The sequence below is a fragment of the Syngnathus scovelli genome, chromosome 5 (assembly GCF_024217435.2).
Source record: "Syngnathus scovelli strain Florida chromosome 5, RoL_Ssco_1.2, whole genome shotgun sequence".
NCBI classification, from domain to species: domain Eukaryota; kingdom Metazoa; phylum Chordata; class Actinopteri; order Syngnathiformes; family Syngnathidae; genus Syngnathus; species Syngnathus scovelli.
In genome coordinates, this window is record NC_090851.1 from 13,732,403 (window position 1) to 13,749,737 (window position 17,335).

Sequence of the window (17,335 nt, forward strand, 5' to 3'; positions counted from 1 at the left end):
ACAGGTTCTGTTATGTGGGTTACCTCAAAAAGTGCCTGTCCATTGAGTGCCTTGGCGTTCACGGGAGTGTTCAGCAGGTCAGTCTTTACCCCCCATCGGCGAGCAAATGCCCAGTCTATCAAGCTTTCATCCGCTCCTGAGTCTATTAGCACATCAAGTTCTATTTCTTTTCCCAGCTGTGTAATCCTGCCCTTGGGGAGCACTCGCCCCGGGGACAGAGCCGCAGAGAAGGCGCTTACCTTCAGGGTTCTCCTCACCGGGCAAGAGAGGAGGAGGTGTCCGAGCTCACCTCAGTAGTAGCATCTTCCTTCCCGGCGTCGTCGTAACTTCTCCTCCTCTGTCAACTTTGCTCTGCCCAACTGCATCGGTTCTGGCTCCTGGTGCTGCCGATCCCCGTCCGGCCTGGGGTGGTTCACGTCTAGGACGGAAGGAACGGCTACTGGCACGAAGGCGGGGGCGTTCCTGCTTCGGTGCTTCCTCGACTCTTGCAGCCGGTTGTCGGTGCGGATAGCCAGAGCGATGAGGGCGTCAAGATCGGTGGGAAGATCTAGGGGAATTAGCTGATCCTGTATGGATACAGAAAGGCCTCGGAGGAAGATGTCATACAGCGCCGTCGCATTCCAGCCGCACTCCGCGGCCAGCGTGCGGAAACGGATGGCGTAATCTCCGACGGTCTCTTGTCCTGGGCTATCTGACAGAGTTGGCGAGCCTTTTCTCGGTCAGCGGAGATTGGGTCGAACACCGTTCGCAGAGCCCCGATAAAAGCGGGGAGAGAGCGACAGGAGATGGAATCCCTGGCCCATTCCGCGGTGGCCCACGTGCGGGCCCTTCCCTTCAGGTACGATACCATGTAGGCCACCTTGGAGCGCTCGGTGGGGAAATCCGCTGGGGACCTCTCAAAATGCATCTCGCACTCAGTAATGAAGGCCCGGCTAAGGCCGGGTTCGCCGGAGTAGCGTTCTGGAGGAGCCAGTCTGGCACCGCCGGTCATGGGAGCTACGGCAAGGGGAGTCACTGGGGAAGCAGCGGGTGTACTGGAGGTCGCTGCTGGTCCCGGGTTTAAGAGCGAGAGCACGTCCTGCATTTGTTGACCCAGCTTTGCTACTTGGGTGGCGACCGCCCCTCTGAAATCTTCTTGACTCTTAGCGAGCCCTCGGATTTCCTCGCCCAAATTGCCCACTTCCCTCTGGTGCTGGGCGAGCTGTGAGGCGTGGGAGCGCACTGCGGCGCACAGGTGCTCCGACTCTGCCGAGTCCATGTCTGGCCAGTGTGTACTGTCAGGCAGGGAACAAGGCGGAGGACTCGGATGCAGAGTCGTTTCTTTCTCTGATTTATTCCAGCACACACACTGATCAAAAGTACAACTCAAAACGCCTCTTGCGAGGGAAACACGTGGCAAAGAGTTCAAACAAAAAGCGTCGCACTGGGGCGAGACAAAAAGGCTATAGGGATCAAGGCACTAACAAAAAGTGTCGCTCTGTGGCGAGACAAAAAGGCTATGGGGATCAAGGTACTAACAAAAAGCGTCGCTCTGTGGCGAGACAAAAAGGAGGAATCTTACTGAGAGCTCGGACGTCAAAGAATCGCTGGTGGTCGGGACGAGGCAAGACACACTGGCACAAGACAAGGGGAAGACGCGGACTAAATACACACAAAAGGGCTGGGAGGCAGGTGCTGACAATTATCGCCAATCACGCCGGTGCCACAATCGGGATCGGGGAAGACAAGACAACCAAACACCGAGGAAGGAAACACGAACTGAAACAGAAGGGATGACAAAATAAAACAGGAAGTAAAGTTACGACACCGACGAGACAGAAAACCGGAAAAATAAACGCGACCGCATGACACTCCAGTGTAGTGTACAATTTTCTGAAGGTACTGTAGCCTATGTATTTTTTTCATATATGAACCAAAAAATGAAAGCACTTTTTTACCTATTTTTCCCATCCATCCATCCATCCATCCATCCATCCATCCATCCATCCATCCATCCATCCATCCATCCATCCATCCATCCATCCTCTCAACTGCTTCTCCTCATGAGGGTTACGGGCGTGCCGGAGCCTCTCCCAGCTGACATTGGTCAGTAGGCAAGGGACACCATGAAAGGGTTGCTAGCCAATGGCAGGGGACACTGCGAGCAATTTAGGTGCTGTCGGCCTACCATGCATGTTTTTTGGGATGTGCGAGGAAACCGGAGTACTCGGAAGAAACCCACGCAGGAACGGAGAGAACATCCAAACCCCACGCTGAAAGGCCAGAGCCAGAATCGAACCCACAACCTCCACACTGTGAGGCAGATGTGCTAACCAGTGCTGCCAAGAGCTGTTTAATACATTTAAAATCAACCCCAAAGGCTGGTGTATTCATTTAATTGCTAAAGATGATAATAGACATTTTCATTGTAATTATAGTAAGTTTTAGTTGATTTTGGAAACGTAAAACATGGTTTCAGTTTATTTCTGTTTTCTTTTTTTTCAAAAGCATTTTTGTTCATGTCCAGTGTCAATAGCGATCGTTTTTGCTGCTTGGTGTGAAGGAGGCCTTAAGGGGCCAGGAATCTCAATTTGGAATTATCCTGGCCCAAAGGGACCTATTATCTCAGAACACGTTATTCTGGCTGAAAGTTCAGGTCCTCCCCCTCCTTGCTGAGGTTGCAACTCAGTAGGAAATGATGACCGACGCATTTAATCATAAGTGAGTATAACTGTTTGAAAATTAGTCTCTGTATTTCTGAACCCTTTGCAAACATTTTTCCTTGTCAGGATACTGCATTGTGCCTCTTGGAGATTCAGAAAAGAGGTATCAAAAAAAATATTTCTTTTTAACAGTCCCTCTCTTTATACCATGCATTTTACCTGAAACAAACTTTAATTATTACACATATATCTTAAATTAACCTCTTTGTTTTCTGTATCACAGACAAATCTTTTAACAATGCAATGATTTTGTTGTTGAAATGTTTGGGGTTTTAATCCTGTCGCGTGGCATTGGATTTTCTAACACTGTCTCCTGAAGCCCCCGGCCTACCCCACTGAGTGGCGAGAAACTGCGAGTGTTTTCGAAAAGCATGTACGATTCATGCAATTCATGTACGAATTTTTCAGGGTTCGTTCAAGGTCTCAAATATTAACCAAACGGTTCACACCCATTTGGTAGACGTCCACCTGTACTTTTCTTGTCACAAGGGGAATTTTGAAGGTTAGCTAACTCATTAAACTTTGATGAGCACACAAGCTACATGTAACATGAGCAATTAATTTGTTAGAATTGACCTTAACCGTTTTTCACTCTGCATCCAAGAACACTTCAGCAACATCAAAGTGGCCTTATAGTGCAGTCCCAGAGAGATCGCTGTCACGTGACACGATTCTCAGTTCCCTTTGATTTCATTTAACGCACAACAAAACAAACTTGCAGACGAGCTGGTGAGGTTATTCACCTTGCCATGCAAGTACCAAGGACCGGATTAATGTCAGACAATATTTTCATGGACCGGCCCTTAAGTTGTGGCGGATAAATACAATAAACTAAAATGATATGACCGGCATAAAAACAATGGTATCTCTCGCTATATCACTACTCATCTTTCACAACCTCGCTGCCTCACAGATTTTTTTCACAGTGCGTTGTGTCATGGCTTCAGAAGAAAAAGAAACAAAGGAACACAGTGATAGTAAGGAATCATCAAGTGGAAAAAATATGAAACTATACTAATAACTTTACATCACTTCAAAATTGATAAACAATGAGAATAAAACCAGTTAGGCTGTCAAGAGGTCATATTATGAATGATAATAATAATATGACATGACATTGAATCATTCCTTGATAAATAAATTGGAAATCTTTTTTTCCAAGGCTCAATACAATGTTATTTACATGTGTGTTTGCCTTTTGAACATCATCAACATTCAGTCGTGCTGCATTAAAAAAAAAAAAAAAAAAAAAAACATTTTAAATGGCTCGGTTTGACTGTTTTAATTCGGTTCACTTGTTGTGCAACTCTTTTTTTTCTCATTTACGAATGAGGCACAGCAGTGTACAATAACACTAATGCAAGCCAAGAAGTACGCCTGATTGCATTGGCAACAGCAATCTGCTTCAGTGCTCTTTTTTCTTTGCATGTGTATGAACCATTGGTAGAGCGAATATTTTCTATGCCCGCCAGGAACTTAAAAAGACAAATATACGTGCGCTTCAGGTACCTTTTTCAGATGCCAGAATTAACAGCGAGACTAGCGTGTTGAGTCGGTATCCTTGGAGACACATCACATCAGTCATCAGTGCATTCCATAAGAATTAAATAACTTGAGCCGTATTTATAACTTGAACAGTGTTTTCCAACATTTGTTGACCTAATGTACCTGTTTTTCATTAACTCACGGTTAACTACCCAATGAAAATGTCATACTGACATATTGATCTTGTCTCAATTTTGTCACAAATTGGGGTAAATTAGGGCTTGTTTAGTTCAACACAAAGATGATATATTTGCAGGAAGCCATGATTTAATCTGTTGTATGAATGACAACAGTGGGATAATCAGATAGCTCTTTTGCCATCCAGTGAGCTCTCTCCCCCAACAACACCCTCTCAAAATTATTTCAAGAAGTTTTAGGATTTTATGATTATTATTCTCAATGCATTTCAATGGGCATCAATTATACGTGAATATTGTGCTAGCCTGGTGCCAATCCATCTTCTGATCAGATCAGTTATTGATTTTATTTCTGATTGGTGATTGTCTCCAAAATGTTGATTTTGTTCAAGAGAAAATAGCCAGAAAGACTAATGAAATATCACACGAAATAATAATTATATAAACAGTCATAATTGTTGTCAATAAACAATAATTAATTATGATGCTGTAAACATGCATTCTTTCAATTTAAACCTGATAGTAAGACGATAAGTAATTGATTTTCCGAAAAAACAAAATATCACAATGAACAAAAGATAAGTATTCCCTGGAGACTAGTATATCTGCACATTCTTCAAACGCAACACCAGTGAATTTACTTCACGCAGTACTTGGGAGAGCTCAGTAGGAGGGCTTCCTCACAATTGCCAATTACAAGACAGGCCTATGGGACAGGGGTCACTGAATTAAAAATCTAAATTATTATATTGCACTCTGGGCATGAATGAACTTCTTACCTGGCCTCACCTTCACTGCATCACACAACAACAATGGAAGAGGCTTGCGTGTGTGCCAGTGCTCAAATGTTTGCCCCTTCCCTGCCTCCCACCCTGATTTACAATCGTGTACATGGATAAAGGATTGTAGAAATGATTAATGGGTCCCTGTGAGGAGCCGCTGAGTGCCCTGCTTCCTGTTCCGCAGTATCAAGCTCAATTAGGCAGAGCTTCATTAAGCAAGTTATAAATAATTCATTTGAATTGATCTTCCAGCTATCTAATTAAGAGTTAACAAGAACACAATAAGGACAAGATAAATGCATTTAACACCCAAGTGGAGAGGCTGCACCTCATTGTACATAAGCAGAAGGGGCACTGCCCGGGATCTGGATCCTACAACTTCAATGCCTCCAACTAAAATTGCTGTTTTCTAAGGCCCCTATCAGTAATGGACCTGTAGACTTTTCATAATTTCTCTCCCCCTTTCAGGGGCATGATCAATGCTAGAGCCAAAACTTAAAATCGACCGTAGAACTTGCAAGCTCCAAGTTCATGACAGTCAAGGTAAATACCTTGATTATCACTTTTATTTTGTGATGACTCGGGCTGTCACTCTTGACTATTTTAGAATCAATTATTCTATCAATTATTCCATCGATTAATGGACTGATCTGATACAATTTTATTTGCATTAAAGTACCTTAAAAACATTTTCCCCAATTACTGTTTATCAAACAATTATTTTTGTTTGTTTGGTATTATTTAGTGATCAAAAAACAAATAAGCAATATTATCACACATGAAGGATTGATTGATGGTCGTTATTTTCCAAAGTAAAAGCAGATGTCTTATTTTAATTAAACACAAATGATGTGGGGGCTAATCTTATTGGATCTCAGTGTAGTGTTTGATAGAATTCATCATAATATATTGTTGAGTAGGTTAAAAAAAATGGGTAAGATTAAATGGGACTGTATCAAAATGGTGCAGGTTCTACCTGTAGAAAAGGAGTTATTTTATGATGAGTTTTTTTAAAATGATTATTTTATTTTAAGTGTCAGATTTGAACAAATTGCTATGATCTGGTGGGTCATTGTGGCCAGAGAGTGACCATGGCCACCCCTGCTATGAACGTTCAATTAGTTAGTGTGTTGCTACTACTGTATGCATGCATGTTTGTCACAAAACTGTGCTCTTGATTCTTTGGTGTGCCCTTGATTCTTTTTTGCTTTGTGTTAAAGTTCTTCCACTTAAAGAGGTAGTTTATGTGTATCGTCACTGTAGCGATATATTTACGATTAGTTGATCCTGGAGATTATCAAATGAGATATCCTGTGTTGTACCACTGCCAACAGAAGCAACGCAGGAGCCGATATATTAAGTCGTGATCATCTCGACCTGTATTGGTCGGGGATCTGCCAGTGTGTTTTAATTTAATTTTTTAACCAAGTTGAGTAGTTGTCTCTCGAGGTTAATTTATATCTGCTTCATGCAAACATGTTGTAAAACACATTGCTGTTTATAACTAAAGCCGCATCAGAGACGGGCATAATGCATTTTAATTGATACATTTGAGAGTTATCCATCCATTAACCCATGCTTGCATTTTCTACACTGCTTTACAATCACTCAATTTGCTTATCGCTCACTACAAAACAAGAAAAAACATTCCATCCTCACCTGGACCGTCAACTAAGAGGGACAACCCCTTGAAGACGAGAAGGAAACCTCCGAACAAGCATAACTGTATAAGAATCAACTCTTTCCGCCTTCTCCGCCTCGCTTTCGATTTCTTTGGCTTGGCCATATCTTGCGCTGGACAATTCCGGAAACGGATACCCGACAGATACATCGCTTTCTCAGTTGCGACATCCATGTGTATACGAGTTGGGGAAAACCAGCGAACTCCTTCACTTCCCGTCCGGATGGACCTGACTTTCTCGTGTCGTGAGCAGATTTAATATTGCAGAAGAGCAAAATGGATGGGGGGGGGGGGGGGGGGGGGGTAGGGGCAGGCGTCAACCGCGACGTTGTTTTGCGAGTGGTGCACAACGACAAAAGCCAAAAACAACAGTAACACAAGCAGTCGTTCGTTGTTGTTTTTTTGTTGTTTTTTTTGGCGTAATGTTCCACTGTGGTGGTTTGACTCAGGCAGTCAGATGGCACAGATGCGCGCACCCTCCATGGATGTTCCCAGCGGGAATATGCGCACACAAGCACGCACGCGTGCAATTTATTCATAAGTCCCGACCATTTAGTGAACTGTCCAGGAATCTCTTTTAACATTAGCATTAGCAAAGGTTTGTGTGTATTTAAAAAAAGCTTAGAGGATGGATGGATGGATGGATGGATGGATGGATGGATGGATGGATGGATGGATGGATGGATGGATGGATGGATGGATGGATGGATGGATGGATGGATGGATGGATGGATGGATGGATGGATGGGTTGGTGGGTGGGCGGGCGGACGGACGGACGGACGGAATACTAACTCCAAACTACACGTTTGACAACAGCAGCAAACTCTGAACCTTCTGTATGCAGGAATCCAGATTGCCCCTAAATTGTTGCATTTTGCCCCTAAAATATGAGACAGCGTGAGTAAATTTTTCCATTCATTCACGCACAGTGCGATACGATGACGGCATATTAGGATCACCCACCATGAAACAAAAAAAGACAAAATGAAAACAAATATTGATGACTTACTTGGTTCATGATTTAGTTGTCATGGAAAAAAAAGGAACTGAGGTTTATGATGCTTTGTGGGTTTTTTTTTTCTTTTGTGCACAACGTTTACGCCTCTAAATTCTATTACACAGTTGCCAACTTTAGGTTGTGAAAAATAGGGAGATTCAGCCCACGATGTCTTTGGCCGCGGAGGCTGGGTAGGGGGGTGTTTATCGTCAAGCAGTCTCTTGCCTTATAGAGCAGTTAAACATGGCACATAGTGCACTTGTCATTTGTCACTTAAGGCTTAAATCCTTTTAATCAAGCTTTAAAGTGTACTGAAGGGATATTAGTCAAATTTCCTGTAAAAAAAACCAACATATCCATTGGTTCAAAGTCCATGTGTTTATATGTATTAATATATTTTACCTGTATACGCATGTACTAATTATTTTGTGTACATACTATACTCTGACAACATTAGCAGCCTGCACATTTTAGAAAGTCAGTATGACAGACGATGAGCTAAGACCTGATAAAGCATTCTGAAATACCAAATAGACAATGAGGTCTGAAAGTATTTTGAACATTTTTTAATATTATCAGTAAACAGTTTGTTCATAATCAGCATAACTATTTTGGAGATTAAATAAGTTAAATGTTTGCAGGGAAATCTTGACGGGAGGGGAGAACAACCCCATGGTGACAGCGAAGGTGGGTCGCCTTTGTGTCTGAGACACACAAGTATGTGGAGCCCGGACAGAAAGGCAGTCGCCTGAGTAACAGACGCCCAAGGATGCTGATGAGACCTCAACCGATATACATACGTGTCTTTAGAGTTGTAACATTGGCAGGCTACTATATAAGTGTCATGACCCCAGGAGTAGAGTACGCGGGCACGAGCTTCAGCAGGGTAGAAAAAGCGGTGTGTATGTTTTTTTATCGTGTATAAATAGCGTCCTTAATCAGAAGAAAAACTATCATGCATTGAGTAATTTGGGCGAAGACAGTTGGTATTAGCATTATTGCGACTGGCGCACTCCCTATTGAGGAAATCCAACAATACCATGAGGCAGACACATACAAATATCCACTTACATAAAACCGTGTGTTGTTTGGTAGCCTTTTGTTTTACACTTTATTCTCACGCATGCGCAGATGAGATGTGCAGATGGCTTATTTGCTCACCTGCCTTAACTCGCATAGAAATGTAAACATCATCTCACTCCATTCCACTGATCAGCAGGGTTTAATATGATGCTTTTTCACAATTTGCTCTTCTAAATGTAGCAGTGACTGTTTATGAATATTTGTGACCTTTCAGAACCGCATTTGTGAGGTCACACACTGATGTTGGAATAGAAGGCCGGGCTCTCAGTCGCCACTCTAATTTAAAAACTTGAACTCCTGGGAGTTTAAGATCAGGGGATGTTTAAGAATAATTGTCAATTTTTGCACATGTCCTGTGTGTTGTTAGTCACCTAAATGTTGAACAGAGGCTGAGATCTACCGGCGTCAAATTCCTTGTTTGGCATGCCCAAACATGGCCAATAAACTTTTTGAATCTTGAAACTGAGCATAGACATTCAACGTTATTTAATGTTTGAATAGTCAATGAAAAAGCCCACACCTGGGTAACAACATAAACATGGCAGTGACGTGTTTCATGTTTTACACGTTTTACTCACATAAAATATATATAGCTTATCACAAAATGTAACATTTTCTAATTCGTGTGTCATGCCCATATGTAAATGCCCAGAAAATAATTCTGGAATGTTGGTCATATGTTCATGCTATATGAAGTGAGATGTCAAACCTTCACGAATTTATTCTGATTACAACACAATGTCAATATTCCCCTTTAAGACACATAGGATAGAATGTTCACTGCCACAAATCACTCAAGCTACTGCAGGCAAATTAGTATTTTCCACACAATAATAATAGTTGGGACTTGTGGATTGATTTTGTTTGTTAATATTCCTGCTTTGGTCTGCACACAAAAGAGAAATGGCCCATAGATTATTCTGCCCTGCCATTACTGTTATTCTGTCATGTTTTGAGTTGAAATATCTTTGGGAAATGTATAGGACTCTATAGCCAAGTGGGCTTCTTGATTGTTAAGCTTGAGGTTTCATATAAATAGCACTGGAAACATTCCGGCTAGAGTGGAAAAAGTCAAAAAGTCAAAAGTCCGCTTTATTGTCAATTTCTCCACATGCCAAAGACACCCAAAGAAACCGAAATTTCGTTCCCCTCTATCCCACGGTGACAAGACATGGCCCACAACAGACAATCAAGTAAACAACAGCGTGCTGAATAAATAATGAATAAATAACACAACAAATAAATAAATAAGAGGAGCAAAAAGGAGCAAGTGAGCGTACAGCAGACATTCCAGAAAATAGCGCAACAGTGCCGCACGCTACGCAGAAGGGGGTAGCGAGTTCAGGGTCCTAACAGCCTGGAGAAAGAAGCTGTTGGCGAGTCTAGTGGTGCGGGAGCGCAGGCTCCTGTACCTCTTCCCAGAGGGCAGAAGGTCAAACAAAGAGTGAGCCGGGTGACTCACATCTCTCGCAATCGAGGTTGCCTTGCGGGCGAGATGGGAGGTGATCAGCGATCACCTGATCAAAAGTGATCAGGGGTCCCTCAAGCAATTGGTTTCTGTCATTTACCTCCTAAACTACAATGGTGCAGAGCAGGACAAATACTTATGTGACAAAGAAGATACGTCTGGAATATGAGATGTGACATTCCACATATCAAAAATATCAACCGAGTTAAAAAAAAAAAAAAAAGGTAACTAACAAAGAAACACAGACAAAAACCCCATTGAGAATCTAAACATATCTGGAGGCCTTAAACCTGTCATGAACCTCAGGCTGAACCCTGTGAACTGTGACTGATCATGGAAGTACTGAAACAAAATATAAACTCTTACATGAAAACTCTGAGGCACAAAGAAAGACAACAATGTCGGGGATGGAAGGAGGAGGAGGGAGGGGAAACAAATTAATTCCAGTTAAATTGTTTTTCCATAGCCAGTGGGCTTGGCAAAGGACTCTATTTCTCACAAGATGAAAGATAAGTAATAGAGAGGGAAAATCAGAGATTAGCTCCATGTGCAGGAAAAGGCCTGGAATTCAACTCACTGTCCTGTATACTGTACACTCTTACCCTGTACCGCACAGGAGTACATTTACCTTTTTCAACATGCTTCCAGTATATCGCTTTAATAAATCCAAAGCCACACAAAGTCATTTTGTTGTTGTTTTACCTCATTTATTTATTAGAATCGTAGTGTAGTCACCACAGTAGAAATTATCACATTCCAAAGACATTTAAAGTGATACAACTAAACCTTGTTCACAACCAGACATATTTGGGTCATGTCTTCTCTCTCCAACAGTCCTCATGGCCGGCCGGGCAAGAGCAACTTTGTTTCCTGTCCTCCTGCTGCTCGACAACAGCACAAGGGAAGCTCTGCTGAGCATCATTTGCAAGTGAAAACGGGGGGAAGGGTATGTATGTATAGTTGGGCATGCAGAAATACGTCCATTCACTCACCTTCAAAAAGTATTAAAACAGTGAGACCAGTTATTTTATTCTTAGAATACACCACATAATTTACCACAATTTCACTATAATGTTGAGCATAACCATGACCCATATCAATTTTACATATTAATTTCCTAAGCCACCCAGATGTGAGCTGTAGCCCCATATTCAAATGTCCAAAGGCTCACCGGCTCCTTCTTTGGCTTCGTTTTCCAAGCTTTCCGCTGCAGTCCTGCCCTTTGGAAATGCTGCCTTGTCTAAATCATGGCAGGTTACCGTGAGCTCCAACACTCTCCCTCTTAATTAACCCCACCTGGTGCTCTCAACAGCCTGCCTCCTTGGGTGTGGCTGAGACACACCCAGGCAGAGAGGGTGCAGCTTCCAACTCGTCTCAACACCTCCCACTCGATCTTCCCACGGAAACCGCTGGAAAGATCGCAGACAATGACTTGTGGTCAGGGTTTCTATTTTGGGCTTTCTGTCTGCTCTTCCACTGGTAGCAAAACCACCAGTCGTCGGACATCCCGGTGAAGAATTGTGGACTGATGATCCCTCTGGATGCTGGATGTAGGATGCTTGGATGCTGATGTTGTGGGTCTAATCTCAGGGGCGCAGGAGGTTCTCACAACTCTGAGTGTCACATCCCGTACGATGCCACGGGAGTCTGGGTTGACACTGATGACTCTCCCAAGCTTAAAGTGGCCCCTCAACGCATTTTGGTCACACAGCCAAACAATGTCTCCTTCTTTCAACCTGACTCTTTTCCTCACATCATCCTTGACCTGATATGGTCCAAACAGGTCAACTGCTGTGAACTCAAATGGAGCTGCCGGCCTGGTTCTCTCCTGGGGCAGATCACCCATCACTTGCTGGCATCTTCTAGCTCTAGCTTTCTTGCAGATCACCCATCACTTGCTGGCATCTTCTAGCTCTAGCTTTCTTGCAGATCACACAGTTATCAATGACCTTTTGAGCAATTCGTCGTCCCTTGATGACCCATGCTCTCTTTCTCACTTTCAGCAGAGTCGCAGCAATTCCCTCGTGACCTTCTCTGTGGGCTTCACGAACCAGCAATGTTGAAATCCAAGCACTGTATGGTAAAAGGGGAACACTAACCCTGTCTTCATTGAAAGCCTGGACTCTCCCACCACAAACCAATAACCCAGTTTTTTCCTCCTTGAAGACTACCAGCCAGTCTGTTGTGGTGGTTGGAAAGGTCACGCCCTCTTGTGCAGCCAGAAAAAGATCTCTTAAAGCATCTTGACGTTCTGTCACAGTAATAACTCCACCCAATGAAACTGCCTCCCACTTTAGCGTTTCCAGGCCCCTACTTCGAGCTGCAAAATGCTTTGCTGCCCTCCAGACCTGGGCGACAACCTTAACCAGGCGGGTCAGGTTGCTGAACCGTCTTTCATCCACCAGGTTTCGGGCAGCAATGCCAGCAGGTGGCCTCCGGCACTCCAGATCTGGTGGGTCTTTCTTTACCTGAGCTCTTGAGAGTGCAGATGTAACTACTTTCTTCTGCATCTTCCCAACACTCTCTTTGGCATTGACCAGCGGGTCTTCTTGGTTTTCTTTCCCATGCTCGCCCTCTAGTGGCGGATTGCTCTCAAACTCGACCTCATCGTTCTCCTCGAGCTTCCTAATCTTGGCGGGCAGCGCCGCTTCCGATTCGTCCACCACCCGCGAGCGGCGTCTCTTCTTCTCCGAGATTTTACCCGTCGTCTTCTGACTTGCGGCATCTGAGCCTTGCTGCTGCTTCTTTTTCTTCTTCTGCTGTTGCTGCTGCAGAACTGGCGGCTCGGCGTCCATCGGCGCCACTTTGGCCTCCTCTGGCAGCAGCTTCTTTTTCTTCTTCTTTTTCTTCTCTTCCTCCCCGCCGCCACCTGAAGATGGATTGTCTTCAGTCATCTTGATGGGCTTCCCCTTCTTAGTCTTGGGAAATATTCCCGGCTTCCTAGGAGCATCTTCAGGAGGGTTATTGAGCATCTCAATGACTTTTTGGGCTTGCTCTGGGTTCTCGAACTCCACAAGGGCAAAGCCTTTGGGATCGTTGGTGGTTTTGTATCTGGGGATGCTGGCGTAAACGACGGTCCCGCATTTAGAGAAGACCTTCTCGATCCAGCTGTGAGTCACGTCCTTGGGCAGGAGCTCCACGTAGACTGTGCGGCTGTCCACGTCAGGTGGAACATCTCCGATGGGAAGTTGCCGTCTCACTTTATCACCCTCTAAATTCACCTCCAGTACGGAAGAATTCTTCAGAGCCCGGGCGATCAGTTTAGTGTCGCTCGTCAGCTTCTTCATGCGATTGAAGCTCGCCACCACGGATAAATCAACATAGCCGTCATCCGACTCGTCAATGAGCTTTCTCAGAAAGCGGTCCTTGTGGAGGTTGATGTCTCCGAACCAGAACTCCACTTGTTATTTCACTTCGCACAGCAGCTGCTTGACGCGGGATCTCTGAGGTTGAATGGGGACTTTGCAGGTGTGTTCTTCATACATCACAGCAGCAGTCCTCATAGATCTAGCAAAGTGCGTCCTTGACGTGCGGGCTGAGACAGTGACCTCCTCAAACAACTCAGGATGGGTGCCTGCAACTGTTTTCCCTAGTGGTCCGTCCCACAGCACGAGGTCCCCCACCGTGCGGATTTTCTGTGGAGCCAGCTGCCCCTCTTTGTGACTTATAAGAAGCTGGATCACTTTTGGTCTTGTCAGGTCACTAAGTGGGATGTCTGGGAAGAACCTTTGCAGTTTTCCGGCTGACACATGCCTGTGGATGTCTGCTATGCTGTCTAAGCCATAACAAACTAGCTGGTGGGACTTGAGAGTGCCTTTTGGGGTGGTGATACAGATTTTTAGGAGGTATCGTTTGGTTTTGACCAAGACTTTCATGCCTCCCACGCCATGAACCACAAGCGTGACGTCTTCACTTCTAAGATTGAGCTGCCCTGCGGCCTCATGGGTGATATAGTCGGTATCGGATGCTAGGTCGATCAAAGTCCCAATTTTCTGCCCAGCATTGGCAGTTACCTCCAGCAGCATCATGATGACCGGCCACTCCACTAGGCCGCTCTCTGCCAGGAGACTTGAGTGCGTCTTCGCAGCGTGGGAGGTTCTTGCTACTGTGTTGCAGAATGCGTCCCGGCACTGTTGGACTAATTCAGGTGAGAGCTTTTTGAAGAATTCTTCCTGGGCCTCGGTGTAACCCTTCTCGCCACCTCCCACTGTGCTGCCTTTGCTCCTCCTTTGGGCCATGCTGCCTCTGGATGGTTCAGCATTGGGACACAGGTAGAAATGATGCTCTCGTTGATCCTCGCACTCAGGATTTTTACACAGGAATGTTGTCCTGCAGTGATTATCACCATCATGGATCTCTAGGCATTTCCAGCAGGCGCCCAATTTCCGCACTGCCTTCTTTTTCTCTGTGAGCCTGAGCACCCGGAACTTCTTGCAGAAATACAGCTTCCTCTTATGCTTACTGTCCCCACAGATGATGCATCCTGAGAGGTGGCTACTTGACTGGCTTGAGGCTCTAGTTCTGGCTTGCCTTTGCTCAGGCCGCTCTCTCCTGGATGATGGCTCTTCATCCCTCAACTGGTCCAGCTGTTCATAAATGCTTTCTTGACTCTTGAGGAAGGTCAGAAGACTGTCAAACCGCTTCTCTGGATCAGGACAACTTCTCCCAGCTGCATAGAGAAGCCACTCTTTCTTCAATGCATCAGGAAGCTTGCTTTCTATTGACTTTGTCACCAGAGGATTCTTTAAAGCATCAATTTCACCAAGGTCACTCAGATCTTGAAGGGCTTTTCCAACAGCTTGGATGAGCTCAACAACTTTCTTGGGCTGGTTGCCTCTAACAGCTGGAAGTCTCTGGAGCTCCTCCACTATTTCAATGGCGATCGCTATTTGACTTCCAAACCGGTTCTCCAGGACCCGAAAGATGTCGTCTGCTGTGTTATAGGTCATCAGCCGAAGATCTCTCATTATTTTCTCATCCAAACTGTCAAGGAGCTGGAACTTTTTAACTTCTTTTGACCCAGTGGGCTCTCCTTGCCTCTGAAGGGCCTCCCAGTCTCTTTTCCAGCGATGAAAGTCTCGCCTGATGCCAGTGAACTTGGGGAGGGGGGTTGGCTTTAGCCTAATGGCTGTTGGGTAGCTGATGGAAGCTGCACTTACACTTCTTTCAACATCTTCTTTAGCTTTTGCTCCAATGAACCATGCTTTTCTGGACATTAACTTGGGAATGATGCTTTCAAGCTCCCTCACACGCAGTTGGAAGTCTTTCTGCTTGGCGGGAGGGGCCCAACACTTCCACTGTGTGTGCAGCTCCTTTGCTCTCTTAATCAATCTTTCCATGTAATCAAACAGAAAGTCAAAGGCCTCTTTACTTCCATCAGGTTCAAGGGACATCACAGTCTTTACTTTCTTCTCTGCAGCCTCTACTGCCATCGTCACTTCCTCTTCTCCGAAGTTAGCCCAGAGTGTCCTTTGAATGAGGTCCTTCAGCTCTTTCAGTTTCATCTCACACCCGTCCGCAGTTTTCACAATATCGGCCTTTTGCTGTTCGCTCAAACTGGGAACTTCATCGGGGTCCTCCTCCAGCTCCATCTCTGCAAGGTACTGGGTTTCCACATCCTCATTTGCTTCCATGACTTTGCTGGACTCAATTATAAGTGTCTTGAAACTGTCTCTGAGCTCCTCTTCAGACATTATGGCATGCATCCGGACAATGTTGTTGGCCAGCCTAGAGAATTGCCGCTTTGCAGACGTCCTCTTGGCTTTGAGCTGCTCCAATGACTGTGAGTCGGCCATCTTTCCTTCCCACCAGGATTCAATTGGCGTGAGCTGATACTCAGCGTGTTACCAGGCCTCTAGATTTCCAGGCCTGGTCAGTTGCTGTTCAGGATACTCCGGTCTTCACACCGGTTTTTCACTGTCAAGTGGCCCACACTTTTGTGGGGTTACACTGCAGCTCCCCACTTGAAAGGCGCTTGGACAAAAGGATTTGAACTGGACTTCACTCAGTGATCATGACTGGGTTTTTTTTCCTTGTCTTTGGTTTATTTGCATCTTCAGCCAAACACAGCCAAACACAGCCAAACACAGCCAACACAGTTGACACAGTTGACACAGGTGAAAAACCTTAAAATAAACACAAATAGATGGTCAAACTCTAAACCATAATTAAGCAATACAATCCAAAATCAAATACTTAGGTTTTAAATACTAAGTCAGGATGACTTAGCAAAACAGCTTTCAACCCTGGTAAGTACATACAAACATTTTTCCCGATTTCTTTTTTTAGCTTTTACTTTTTAGAATACACCACATAATTTACCACAATTTCACTATAATGTTGAGCATAACCATGACCCATATCAATTTTACATATTAATTTCCTAAGCCACCCAGATGTAAGCTGTAGCCCCATATTCAAATGTCCAAAGGCTCACCGGCTCCTTCTTTTGCTTCGTTTTCCAAGCTTTCCGCTGCAGTCCTGCCCTTTGGAAATGCTGCCTTGTCTAAATCATGGCAGGTTACCGTGAGCTCCAACACTCTCCCTCTTAATTAACCCCACCTGGTGCTCTCAACAGCCTGCCTCCTTGGGTGTGGCTGAGACACACCCAGGCAGAGAGGGTGCGGCTTCCAACTTGTCTCAACACTACAAGATCATTCCCTGATTTGATGCTATGATATCTAAACCAATTCAAACATATTGGCATAATGACGAAGCCCATACATTACCTATCAACAATATTTTATTAAAAGTTTTATTGCATAAATACCGTAATTACCGGTCTATAAACCGCACCGGATTATAAGCCGCACCAGCTAAAATTCAGGGATATTTGAGTTTTTTTCTTATATAAGCCGCACCGGACTATAAACCACATGCGCACACGAGTTTTTTTTACAAAGAAAGACAGTACATAGAAAGCCTTTTTAACGTTTTAAT

General features: G+C 44.5%; 2 protein-coding genes across 4 annotated transcripts in view; both read right to left on the reverse strand.

The window, feature by feature from the left end:
- The window catches only part of LOC125969174 (sodium/potassium/calcium exchanger 3), a 51,607-nt gene extending 44,482 nt beyond the window's left edge, over positions 1 to 7,125 (reverse strand). The window contains exon 1 of one of the 3 annotated variants that reach the window (XR_007481497.2): positions 6,826 to 7,125. Coding sequence is in view for 2 of the 3 variants with exons in the window: in XM_049720978.2 (XP_049576935.1) it covers positions 6,826 to 7,021 (196 nt within the window). In the remaining variant the exon portion in view is untranslated. The remainder of the gene's footprint in view (positions 1 to 6,825) is intronic. The other 2 variants (XM_049720978.2, XM_049720979.2) reach the window with 2 other exon arrangements.
- Positions 7,126 to 8,395: 1,270 nt separating this feature from the next.
- LOC125969170 (uncharacterized) lies at positions 8,396 to 16,521 on the reverse strand. Its single transcript, XM_068650882.1, is given in 1 exon segment — positions 8,396 to 16,521. A coding segment is annotated over 1 exon segment (3,927 nt). The 5' UTR covers positions 16,192 to 16,521; the 3' UTR covers positions 8,396 to 12,264.
- Positions 16,522 to 17,335: the final 814 nt, after the last annotated feature.